This window comes from Gallinula chloropus (genome assembly GCF_964237585.1).
Source record: "Gallinula chloropus genome assembly, chromosome: 27".
NCBI lineage: Eukaryota > Metazoa > Chordata > Aves > Gruiformes > Rallidae > Gallinula > Gallinula chloropus.
This window is the reverse complement of record NC_140112.1, coordinates 4839538-4852379: the sequence shown is the minus strand read 5'-3', so window position 1 is coordinate 4852379 and position 12842 is coordinate 4839538. Positions and strand designations below refer to the sequence as shown.

Here is a 12842-nt window from a genome sequence, read left to right as displayed (position 1 = left end):
GGTGGATTATTTTGGCAGCGCCACCAGCTCCGTCCATGCGCAGCCCTTCACGTCCTGCTGCCCGCTCGGCGCTGGCGAGGTAGGAGGCTGGTGGCTGCCCGCCAAGGGTTATGTCCCACAGCATCGCCGGGAGAGGACGGATCAACACCCCGGGGTTTGGTGACGGGGCTGGCAGAGGCCAGCGGTCCCCAGGGTGACCCGTGTCCTTCCCCCCCCTCCCCTCCCCGCAGCGGCACTGCTGGAGATGCAGAGTACCCCCAACTACCTCTGGAGCACCGAGGACCTCCTGGGCCAGGGCGCTACGGCCTGCGTCTACAAAGCTCGCAACAAGGTGAGCGGGGCAGCGAGGGGGTGGGGGACGCCATCCCAAAGTCACCAGGACCCCCTGTGCCCCCCCTCCCCCCCCCCCATCCCTCCCACCCCATGGGGCAGGGATGCCCGAGCTTCCCTCCACTCACCCTCCCCAGAGCTCCCTGCGAGTCCAGAGGCCACCGGCAGTACAGGGGAGGGATTTAGGGTTTATTTTCATTTTTCATTTGGCTCCTTCCCCCCCCCCCCCCAACCCCATGACCCTCCCCTGGGGGCACCAGCTCGGGCTCTGCAGGCCGAGGGCAGCTTTCGTGCTGCTCGTGGCCGGGTCCTGCTCGCTGGCTGCCGGCGTTCCCGTGCCTTGCGGCGGGAGGAAGCTGGTTTTTGGGGGAATGCCCAGAGGTTTTGAAAACCCCGTCCGGGGCGATTTGCATATTGCATGCAAACACTTGCCGGGGGTTGGAACAGCCTCTGCGCCTCGCTGGCCTTTGAAGTCTGTGGAGCTGTCCCTGCGCGGGGCAGGGCTGGAGAGGCGGCTTCGGGGATGCTTTGAGGAGAGCCCTGTCCCGCGGGGAGCGGGGGCCTGCCCGTCCCAAACTCGCTATGAAGCCGGACGGGTGCCGTGTGGCATGCAGGCTGTGGGGACAGGAAGCACGGGGAGGTGAATAACGGCGGTTTGCTTCTGCAGCCGAGGAGACAAAGGTTGTGGGATGCCTGCTCGGAACACACGATGCGCTCTCAGCACCGTTTGCATCCCGAGAGGGGTGCAGGAGCGGTGATGGAGCCGATGGAGCCGCTCTTGGGATGTGGATGCTGCTGCCTCCCATTTCCTTTGTCTCATTTTCCTCTTTTCCCAGAAATCAGGGGAGCTGGTTGCCGTGAAGGTCTTTAACAATGCCAGCTACCTCCGGCCCCAGGAAGTCCAAGTGAGAGAGTTTGAGATGCTGAGGAAGCTGAACCATAAAAACATTGTGAAATTATTCGCCGTGGAGGAGACGGTAAGTGGGACCTCAGCTGGTGCGACCTGCTGTGCTGATGGGACCAGTAACCCAGGGAAACTGGTCTGAGCTCTCGGGGTGTGGGGAATCGGTGGTCTGCCTTCTCCTCCCACCTCCCCGCAGCTCCACACCAAGCCTCAGCCCAGCCCCTCAGCACTGGTGGCACTGGAGCATGGACATGACCTGCTCTTGTCCCCTGGCCAGGCACATGGCACAAAGGGGACGTTCTCTGATGCTGGTTTCTCTGAGCAGGAAAATCTCAGGGACCCACCAACCAGGACCTGGGGGGAGGTGGGGGGGACAGGGACTGGCTGGGACACAGCTGATGGGGCCAGCCCAGCCCTCATGGCTGCTCCCTGTCACAGGGCAGCAGCAAGCAGAAGGTGCTGGTGATGGAGTACTGCTCGAGTGGCAGCCTGCTGAACGTGCTGGAAGACCCAGCAAACGCCTTTGGCTTGGCCGAGTCCGAGTTCCTCATCGTGCTGCAATGTGTGGGTGAGTGTGGGGGTCCCTGTTCCCCCCCCCAAGGATGGGCAGCTGCCTGCTGCCATGAGAAGCTCTGGGCTGGGGACTCTGGGTGCTGGTGGGACCCAGTGGGTTTGTGAGCCCGATGGTCTCTCTGTGCAGACCTGGGAGTTGGCTGTGCTGCATGATGTGGGGGGCACAGGGACAATGTCCTGCCATGTGCTCACATCCTCTCCATCCCCCCAGTCACATTGGTCCCCACTTAAGTTCAACCAGCCCCGGGCCATGGCCCTCCTCCAGCCCTTCTCACCTTCCTAGTTTAAACAAAACCTGTTGGAGCGATGTGCTCCAGCCCCACACTGGAGCCCCATGCTATGTCTCTCCCCTCCTCCTCTCCCCATGCCCAGTGGCAGGGATGAACCACCTCCGGGAGAACGGCGTGGTCCACAGAGACATCAAACCCGGCAACATCATGCGCCTGATGGGGGAAGATGGGCAGAGCATCTATAAGCTGACGGATTTTGGGGCCGCCCGAGAGCTGGATGATGATGAGAAGTTTGTGTCTGTCTATGGGACAGAGGAGTATCTCGTGAGTATGGTGCACTGCCAGCCCAGTAACCTCGGGATCCCTGGGGGATGCCGGTCCCCATCCCTCCACCCAGCAGCTGGGCAACGTGCAGAGAGCAGCAGCGACTCGAGAGCCCCGTTTCCCAGAGGATACATTTCTTTATTTGAAGAGAGGGGGGAGCTCAGCATCTTTGCTGTAGAGTTACAGGTGACCTTGTGCCTGGAGGATCCAGCAGTAGGAGAAGAGGCCAAATCCAAGCAGTCACTTTGTCCATCCCAGCACCCCAGGCACCCGCTGCAAACCCACCAGTGGCCTCGTCAGCAGCGCTGCTCTCTGCTTCATCCCTGCAGCACCCGGACATGTACGAGCGCGCGGTCCTGCGCAAGCCGCAGCAGAAGGTGTACGGCGTCACCGTCGACCTCTGGAGCATCGGTGTCACCTTCTACCATGCTGCCACCGGCAGCCTCCCCTTTGTCCCCTTCGGGGGACCTCGCAGGAACAAGGAGGTCATGTAGGTACCACAGTGGGCTGGGAGGGCTGGGGGCTGCTGCATGGGGAGGTGGGACTAGTGGGGGATGCAGCTTGGTGTGTGCCAGCAGCACTGTGGCACTATGGTTTACTGCTCAATTAATCCCAGGCAGCCTAGAGAGCCCTACAGCAGGCCCTGTGGTTGATTCCTGCACCATTGAGAGCATGCATGGCAAAGGATCTGTACCCTATTTATGATGCCTGCCCTCAGAATGCAGCCTTGGGGCTTTGTGGCTCAGCAGGAGGCAGGGTTCCCGTTCGCTCAAAGCTTTCTGAGTGGTTCTTGAAGGGTTTTCCCTCTGTGCATCTTCCTCCTTCCTGTGAAGCCTGTCTTCCCCGCCCCATCCACGGCTTTCTGCCCTTCTGCCTTTGCTGAACCCAAAGGATACAGTGCCCGAGCAGAGGTCTCTTGGCTTGACTCCCCTGCAAGCTGCTTCCTGCCCACAGGTATAAAATCACCACTGAGAAGCCCCCTGGAGCCATTGCAGGGGTCCAGAGGCAGGAGAACGGGAGCATCGAGTGGAGCTACGAGCTGCCCATCACCTGTCAGCTCTCTGTGTGAGTGTCCCTGGTCCCACTGTGGGTCTGGGAAAAAGGGGGAGTGGAAACCACCAGCAGCTCCATCCGTACAGGAGCTCAGCCACAGCAGAGGGGTGCATCTCCCTGGGCCCACGGGTCAACATGTGTAGGGCTCAGGGTTATGCCAGTCCATGCAAACATCTCTCCTCCTCCTCCTCCTCTTGGTGCTGCAGCGGGCTGAAGGACCAGCTGATACCCATCTTGGCCAACATCCTGGAGGTGGATCAGGAGAAATGCTGGGGATTCGACCAGTTTTTTGCAGAAACCAACGACATTCTGCACAGGATCGTGGTTGATGTCTTCTCCCTGCAGCAGGCTTCCTCACATCGCATCTACATCCACCCCTACAACACGTAAGGATGCCCCTACAAACAGTGGCTTTGGGACCTGAGCTCCAGAGCCTCAGCCCCTTGTTTGAGTAGACGAACCTGGGAAGGGGAGAAGGGCTGGGAGGGGGAAGTGCCTGTTCCCTTTGCACCACAATTAAACCAGGTTCAGCCAAACCAAGCTTGGCTGGGAGTGCACTGAACAGGAGCCATCGGCTCTGAGGGGCTCCACTGACCTCATGGGATGTTTTGCTACGAGAAGAGGGTGACAGGCTGCCCAAGTGATGGGAACCAGAGCAGTCGCCTCCTGGTTCATTCCCTATCCTCTTGTTTCTCTCTCGTTTCAGTACTGCCAAGTTTTTAGATGCTGTCTTCAAGCAGACGAATATAGTCCCTCACCACCAAGAGTATTTTTTTGAAGGTCATCTGTACGAGTTGGATCCTAATCTGCAAGCTCATAATTTCTGCAAAACCACGCGGCACAACCCTCTGACCCTGCTGAGCTCTGCAGAACAAGCAGAAGATGTGGTAGGAGTGAGATACAGAGACCGTGAGTACTGCTGGCTCGGGGACACATCAGGGCACGCTTCATCTGGGGGTGGGGTGGGAGATTTGCTGACGTTATCGTCCTAATAGACAATGCAGAGCAGGAGGTGGGAGGTGGGGGTATGGTGCTGGGGCAGGATTTGGGTTGGTTTTCCCCTCTGTGTGCTGTTGTGCTGTGGCTGCTCACCACACTGAGCTTTGCAGATGGTTCATGGCTTCATCCACATTTCTAAAGTATCTTGGAGAGCTGCACTAAGCCCCCAGCATCACACCCTGAGCGGTGCAGGGCTCGCTTTGGTGGCTGTGAGATGTCCCCCTGGGTCTGCAGCTGTGGCTCGGGGGCTCCGGGCTGGCTCCCTGAAGCGCCGTGACCCCGCGCTCTGTCTTTCCAGCGGCACTTGAGTTCCCAAAGTTTGTCCCCAAGGTGGACGTGGTGGCCGACTGCAGCGCAGCCAAGGTAGGCAGGGGGGGTGTCCACACAGCCTGGGGCAGCCCCGGCCGTGGCTGCCCAGCCGCCCTCAGAGCCCGTTGCTTTGCAGAGCGCGGTGGGCGCCGTGCACCAGACGCTGCGGATCGCCCAGGCCCTGCGGCACTGCCGGGAGCTGCTGGCCAGGGGTCTCCACTGGGTGATGTGAGTGCCGGAGCTGCTGCGGTCATGGGTGGTGTTGGGGGGGGGGGAACCTGTCCTTTGCCACCATTGTGTTAGGAGTTAAACTCCTCCAGTAGTGAGGGACCACCGGGCATCCTCACCGGGTACCCGGATGGGGCACGGGGGCACTATGGGGGACACGTGTGCTGGGTGATGAGGGGCTGTAGGAAAATACCAGTCAGTGTTTGAGGATGCTCCCATCCCTGTTTGTTACTCCTGAGTCACCTCTTTGAGCTTAGGAGATGCTGAGGAACTCAGCATCATCGTTAATCTTAGTACTGCTAATGTCACCGTGCGTTTCCACTGCCCTCCCTGTTTCCTTGGGGCAGGAGCTTCTTGTGCAGCATCAGGACAGTGCCTGGTGGCTGAGACCCCCCCTTCCCAGGAGCTGCACCTAGATTTACACTCATCTAGCCCTCCGTTTTCTCATGAGCAGACAGAGAGGAGCCACCAGCTCCATCCTACCCCCCTTCACACACACCCCACGCACACGTTGCTGGCCCTGGGATGGAGATCGCGCTGCGGGGGGGGTGTGTGTTGGACAGACTGATTTCTCTCTTGGCAGTGGGAACCTGAAAATGGAGTGCTCCAGGATTTTGGAGCAGAAGAGAGGGGCTCATTCGGTGCTCTCCTGCCTGCAGCTCACTGAGGTGAAGACCTGCGTGCTGTAAGTGTGGCTTTGCAGCCACGGGGACGCAGGCGCTGGGCTGCAGCGGGCACTGGCTGTGCCCTCGGGCTGCTGCAGATAAGATATGGGACTCTCTAAGGTGCCTGAATAATCAGAAATAAGTAGAATTCCAGGAATAAACTGGTTGCTGGAAGGTAAGAGGCTTTCTCACTGCGTGTGGAGCCTGTGGGGAATTAGCCACCCTGGCTGTTTCTCCATCTTCTCTTTGGTTTCCAATCATCAGTCCCGGGTTTCACGGGAGCCCAGAATTAGTCTCCTCGGGCTCCTGCTCCAGGGTTTTCACTCTTACACACAGAGTGGGTGTGAGGAGGAGGAGGCAGCTTCCAAGTGCCCTCAGCCCCCTCCCTGGTATCGCTGACCCTGCTCCCTGCAAAGTGGAGAGCCGAGCACAGGGCAGTGCTGGGGAGGGCAGCCAGCAGCCCACCACACTGCGTCCCCACTGAGCCAGCATCCCACCTGGCCACAGAGCCTGTGCTGAGAGGTCTCAGGAGGCTCTGTGAATGGAGCAGTTATGGGACGAACCCTGGGCTCTCCTTGACATGTCCCATTCCCACCCACACTGCCCTGGGGTACACTGACACCCTGTTATCAGAAGTCACCCACAGTTCCTTTGCTTTTACCTTTTGCTGCTGTTGCTGTAGAGGAAGATTCTTTGCTGCTGGGTCACTGTTCTTTTGCTCTTTTCAATTTAGCAAGCCTCTGCATCTCCATTTCATCTGGCAGGGTAGGGACACACGCTTCCCGGTGCCTTCAGCGGCACCATCACAGGGCTGGAGTGCTGAGAGCACTAATGCTGTGGTGGGATGCTGCTGGCTTACCCATCCCTTCCAACACTGTCTGGATCAGGCAGTATCTCAGCTGACTCCCACAGCATCACACCATGCCAGCTGCAGGGAGCCTGGCACCATCCAGCCTGGTGGGAAGCCGATGGGTATGAACCTATAAACCGGATACAGGGCGAGTTTTTACCACATCAGCACTTTGCATCTCGTGGCTCAGATCCTGTACCCCCAACGCAGAGTTAGTGCTGGAGCAAACCACAGCCCACCCCTCGCCCCTGGGACACTGACCTGCCTCCGCCACAGGATGGATTTTCTTTGCCCAGGTGTTGGAGGCCTCTGCCTCATGTTCTGCTTCAGGAATATTGATTTTCTGACTCTCCTCAGGTACGAGGCCATTCCTGCAGGCAGCAGGGCTCTGGCTCTGAAGGATGTGGCCATGGTGAAGACAAGGCTGCAGAGGGTGAGTCCCCCCAGGCGGCCCCATGAAGGGTTGGGGAAGCATCCACCAGCACAGGCAGCACTGGGAGCAGCCAGCCCCAACCTCTCCTCCCCATCCACAGGTCTCTGAGGAGCTCTCTCAGTGCTCCCACAACATCTTTGACTGTCAAAGGGCGCTGGATGGTCTTTTGGCCGAGCTGGTGGAGCACGGGCAGCAAGTGCATGAAGACAAAAGGTTTGTAACTCCAGCTCTACCCAGATCCTGGCCAACGCTCTGCTGGTCTCAGCTCAGTCCAGCAGCCATCACTCCCAACAGCCACCCATAGCCCCTCACTGCAGCTGTTAACAGCCCTGTGTGCACACGTCATGGTGCAGCGTGTCCCCACACACAGCCATGGGGGGCAGCAGTGTCCCCTAATCACAGGGGTCTCGCCCCAAAGTGGCACTTCCACCCCAGCCTTGTCCCCTGCCTCTTGTGAGGCCTCACCACCTCCTTCCCTCTCCCTGTTTCAGCATCCGGCAGATCGAGTGCTGCCTGGAGAAGATGCAGCTGATCTACAAGCAGTTCAAGAAGGCCAGGACGTGCCTGCGTAAGTGACAGGGACAGCAGCCCCGGGGACAGGAGGTGTGGGGGTGCAGCAGGAACATCCCTGCACTGACCCAGGGGGAAATTGCCCATTTATTGGGTCGGGGGCAGGAAAACGCCTGGTGACCTGTGTCTTTCCTCCCCAGGGCTGGGCTACAACGAGGAACAAATACACAAGCTGGATAAGTAAGTCCCAAGCCCGTCCCTTCCCTAGGACCCATCCTGGGTCACTAACGTTGAGAGGGGCCATCCATCCACACGTGGCTCCCGTGATGGCTCTCGGATGTGGGACTTTTCCCAGTGAACTTTCCCAAGCCAGGAGCTAGTTCAGATGAAGATGTGGGAAAACATCTGCAGATCTGGGGACAGGGAGTTGCCATTGGGCCAGATCCCTGTGGGAATGAGCACCTTTCCGGCTGTTGCTCCCACTAACTCACTTTGTGGCCAGTTATCCATGGAGATGCTGCTCTAGGTAGTGTCTGTGCTTTCATACCTGCCTGATTTTCAGTGGGAGTGAAGTGTCCAGTGGCTTTTGTACCTTTAAAAATTCTCCTTTCAGTCCTCACTGAAACCAGGAGCATTTAACAGGGGCAGGAAATCAAGCACATGCTTCAGCACCGAGCAGGGATGGCGAAATTTAACACGCAGCTCCTCCACCTCACTTCATCTTCAGCCTAACCCTGGCCACAGGCCTTGAACTCCAGGTCAAAGACTTCTCAGAAGTGCCTGGGAGGGGGGATGACAGCCTGGCTTGGTGTCCCTGCCTGGGTCCCAAACCCTCCCTCTCTTCTCCATCATAATTTGAATCTGTTTTCTTTATAACACTGATGAAGAATTAATTACCCTGCATCTGGTGCCCCTTTCTCGAGTCAGGAGCCAGCTTTAGGTCTCCTGAGATGTGAACTGAGATGTTCATTTTAATCCATTTATGGAAATAGTTCTCTTTTTTTTTTTAATTATCTTTTTTTTCCCCTCCTGGTTTTAGGGTGAATTTAGGGTATCTGGCCAGGAAGGTGCTGCTGATTTTCCAGGAGGACTGTGTCCAGCGGTACCAGGAGGCCCTGACCCTGCACGGCAGCAGGATGAGGTACCAGCCCCTGTCCACTCCTCTCTGGGGCTCTGACCCCGGTTTCAGAGCCAGGCAGGGATGGGAGAAGGGACTTTCCAGTAACACACCAATGACTGAGCCCTCTGGATGCTTTCCACTATTGATCCAGTGCTGAGATGCAGATGGAGATGATGATGTTGGTAACTGGTGCTGAGCGGCTCTTAAAGGGGCCCTAAGACCTTAAAGCAGCGAATAGGGTGGAGGGGGGGCTGGGGGGTTCTGGGGGGTGGGGGGACTCTGGGGGGGAGAGGCTCTGGGGAGGGGGACCCTTCAGGAAAGAGGATGTTGCAGAAATGGGATATTTTAGGCAAGGTTGGGTTTAGGGAGGAGCATCCATCACCCTGGGCTGGTGGGGTGGGTGGGGAAAGGGTTTTCTATAAAGCCAAGGAATTAAATGTGACTTTTCACCAGGGTGAGGTGGAGTAGCGCTGCGTGGGGTTTACTATGCAGGGGAATTTTAGGCTGGAGGTTTGTCTCAGGTGCTTGGGAATGCCCCAGGAGCAGCGGGAAGTGCCTGCCTGTCCCTGCCTGTCCCTCCCTGTCCCCTTTCCAGCCTCAGCTTGTGCAGCCCGGGGCTTTCCACACTGCAAACCCTCACCCACAGACAGGTTTCACTTTGGGGACAGGCACTGCTGCCTCCAGTCTCCTCCCAGCACATCCCATGGCAGGATGCTGAAACATCCCCTTGGAGTTTTGTCTCAGGGTGGGATTCTGTCCTGGCTGCAGAGGACCAGCAGATCCTGCAGCGCAGGAGCCTGTCTGCACCACAGCAGAGCTTCACCTCTGCTCACAGGGAGGGGAGAAAAGGCATCTTTGTGTTTTTGATGGAGTATTTTGGTACCTGTTTTTCTGTCCTGAGGAGTGAGTCATAGCTGGATGTTTTAAATTTATCGTTACCTCAGTTTTAATTGTGCTGGTTTGGGTTTCTTCCAGGCTTTGTGGTGGGCTGGCTGTTTTTCTGGGGACTGGAGGTGGACTGGTCATCTTAAATATTCTTTCTCTTTTTTTTTTTAAAAACCCAAACCAAACCTATATTTACCCAGCACCCAGCACGCCTGCTGCATGTGTGGCAGCTCCACCCCAGCAGGAACAGGGCACTTGGACCCCCAAAAGGCTGGGGCAGAGCAGAGGGGGTCACTGGCCCCCATGGCAGAGCCCCCCAAAACACTGCCTGTTCAGGGCTTTGGTATCTGTAATGGGTCCTGCAGAGAGACTGGCCCAAGGACAAGCTCCAGGAAGGACTTTTCTGGTCTTCACATGCCTCAGGTGTGAAAGGAGAGCTTGCAAACAGAAACCCAAACCCAAGGAGCCTTTTCAGGTGGATGCTCAGTCCTCTCTGGGCACAGAGGACCAGCCTGTGCATCACCCATGGCACCAGTGATGGGCTTGAGCTCGTACAGGCAACGCTTTCCCTAATTAATTTGCTATTAGTCTTGTTTGGATAACCTGGCCTGAAGTGGCCATTAGCAGAGCTGCAGCTTTAATTACGACACCCGTGTGACTCATTTACTTTCCATCAGGATTTTAACTTGGGTCCAGGAAGCTGTGCAGTGAGCAGCGTGGAATTAAACCACCCAGACCAGTAACGATCTGGACACTGACTGGGAGCTTCACTGTGGGGTTTTTTCCTTCTAGGAAAGTTTGTGAGATGAAGAAGCACCTGAAGAGGCTCAGCAACCGCATCAGCACCTGCAGCGTGGAGATGGTGCAGTGCCAGGACTGCCTGCAGAGTGTGAGTGTCCAGGGATGCTGCTGCTCACCCCCTCCTGCCTTCCAGGGAACGCTGCTGCTCCCCTCTCCCAGCATCCACCGTGTGTGGGTTAAGCAGGGGAACACCAGGGTGGGTTTAAACACCTTGCTGCAGTTCTTTGTGGGTGATCCACGCTGGAGGTCTTGCTTTGCAGCACTGCATGAGCAAGGAGTGGGTAAACCTTTAGTAGTGGCACTCCTAGTCCCAGGGACTGCTTGGCCTGGGGGAATCTGCACCCAGTAAGCAGGAGCTGCAGTTGTAGGAAAGAGGATGCTTCTCCAGCTCTCACAATGGGCCACCTGGTACCTGCCCTGGTGCTTCAGTTGGGTTATTTTGGTTGTCCCGAAGAAGTGATGTGCTGGGTGTGAGTATGTAGCATCGTTGCCCCAAGGGTTTTGTCCTGGGGTAGGCACAGCAAGCTGGCAGGGCTGGGGGTGGGGGGTGCCCAGGCACTGCAGCACCCGGGGTCAGCCCAGCACAGAGAGCTCGCTGCCAGCGGGGCTGACAGGTCTCTGTCTCTGCAGGCTCTGGACAGGTTTCTCCAGACAGAGAAATGGAGTTTGGCCCTGGTTCCTCCCACACCTTCACCCGTCCATCCCAGCCAGGCACACCAGGAGATGGCTTTCCAGTGAGTCTTTGGGAAGAGGGTTCTGGGGACAGCCCAATTCCCCAGGGAGAAAGGGGGACGTCCCACCACTCATCCTCTGTGAGATCCACAGCTGGGGCCAGGGCTGGGTGTCTGCAGGGCTGGGACAGGCTGTGCTAAGCCCTTCACCTGCTCAGTGAGCCGTGGGACAGCCCTGCCAGCCCTTCTGCAGGTGATGCTCCTGCAGGGAGCCAGGAGGTGGAGCAGCATGGGGGTAAGGGGGTGGTTGTGTCCCCTGGCAGGATGCAGGAGCTGCTGGAGCAGATGAGGGCAGTAACTTGTGACCTCCGGTTCAACAACAGCCTCATCGAGCGGTGAGTAGGAGCACCCAGAGACGCTGCTGCTCCGAGCAGTGATTCCCACCGGGCTGCCCTGGGGAGGGGTGCTGGCTCTGGGTGGGCTCCCTGGGTGCCTGTGAGTGGGGAACCATCCCAGTGCTGAGCACAACCACAGCTGCTCATGGGGTGGTGCACGTGGACTTTTAAGCACCGAGTTTACATCATGACCTGGCAGAAGAGAGTTCATCCTTCTGAGAAGCTGAAGCATGACCTTCTGCAAATGCTATGTCATGTCTACACCCTCTTCCCAGCCTTTGCCCTGTGCTGCAGAGTAGTGGATGCTTTTTGTGTCTGGACCAAACCCAGAACATCCCTCAGGTTTCTTCCTCTGCAGCCTTTTTATATATATATATTTTTGAGGACCTTAATGCAAACCAGCAATCTAGACACGTGTATCAAAAGGGCAAAGAGTCTCCAGTCAGGTTTATAAAGAAAAAAAAGGAATCAGTGATTCACCCCAGCCCAGTTTCTACAGGACCAACCGTGTCGTTGCAGCGTGGATAAGGGGAGAAGGAAAGGTCTGGTATCCTTCCCATATGGAGACCTTATCCTGAGAGATGCCAGAACAAGCCCAGGGAGTGGTGCACAGCCTAAACAGTAGATTGGGACTTCATGAGCCCAGGATGTCCCTCTGGATCCTAAAGCCTTTGGTTTTGTTCCTGCAGGTTGAGTGGGGCTGCCCCCACTCCCGGTGTTTGAGAGATGTGGTGACTTGGCAGCAGCCGAAGCCAAGGGCTTCCCACGGCAGGGAACACTCACAGCACTTTGGGTCCAGAGCCACGGAGACTCTGGTGTTTGAGGAGCTCTCTGTGTCCTACCTCTCAGCTCCAGCACTTTTGCACAGTTCACCAGCATTAGCTTGGAGTGGCTTGCAAGCCTCGAGCCTTGGAAAAAGTTGACTGGGAAAAACTTGGGGGTTCCTTTCCTTTCCAAACAGTGCTTGAAGGACACCCTGGTTTTCTCCTTTCCCTGCATCACCGTGTCAGATGATGAAGAGGAAGAGGCTAGACAGATAAATTCTTCTTTGCCCTTACTCGTTTAGGAACTACTCCCACTTTTAATGTACTTCTGCTCCCTGAGGCTTTGTGGAGCCAGGCAAGGCAGGAGGGATGCTGTACCCGAGGGATGAGAGACCAGCTCCAGCCCCGGTGCTCTGCCCAGGAGACTGCAGCATGGGGAAGGCTCGAGCTGCAGCCCTCTGCCCAGGGGAGCTCCACCTCTCCTCCTCCTCCAGCCTCTCCTGCTCCAGCCCTGGGCTCCTTGGGGATTTGGGGATGGGAAGCTGAGGGAGCCTCCTCTGGTTTTGTTTTGTTTCTATAAATGTAACCGAGTTCTGTGTTTACACACGTGATGGTGTGTGCCTCCTCCAAACAACCTGGTGACTGAACCTACAGCCCCAGCCACCAAACCTGGGGGTGCTACTAAACACCAGGCCAAAATCTCAGGGGAACGGGCCCCCAGGAGCCCTCTCCAAATGCAAGGGAAGCAGGGACACTTCTCTTTCTTTCAGGTGAAAGGTGAAAAGAAATCCTTATGTG

General features: G+C 57.2%; 1 protein-coding gene across 1 annotated transcript; it reads left to right on the top strand.

Annotated features, from left to right (window-relative positions):
- Positions 1-244: 244 nt before the first annotated feature.
- IKBKE (inhibitor of nuclear factor kappa B kinase subunit epsilon) lies at positions 245-12636 on the top strand (the record flags this gene model as incomplete). Its single annotated transcript, XM_084275949.1, has 20 exons — positions 245-331; positions 1167-1307; positions 1673-1802; positions 2180-2361; positions 2691-2851; positions 3316-3426; positions 3621-3800; positions 4121-4323; positions 4712-4776; positions 4859-4950; positions 5534-5635; positions 6823-6898; positions 6999-7111; positions 7390-7466; positions 7609-7648; positions 8448-8549; positions 10206-10302; positions 10845-10948; positions 11209-11280; positions 11970-12636. 20 exons carry the CDS (start codon positions 245-247, stop codon positions 12001-12003), a joined length of 2169 nt encoding a protein of 722 aa, XP_084132075.1. The 3' UTR covers positions 12004-12636.
- Between the last annotated feature and the right edge of the window lie 206 nt (positions 12637-12842).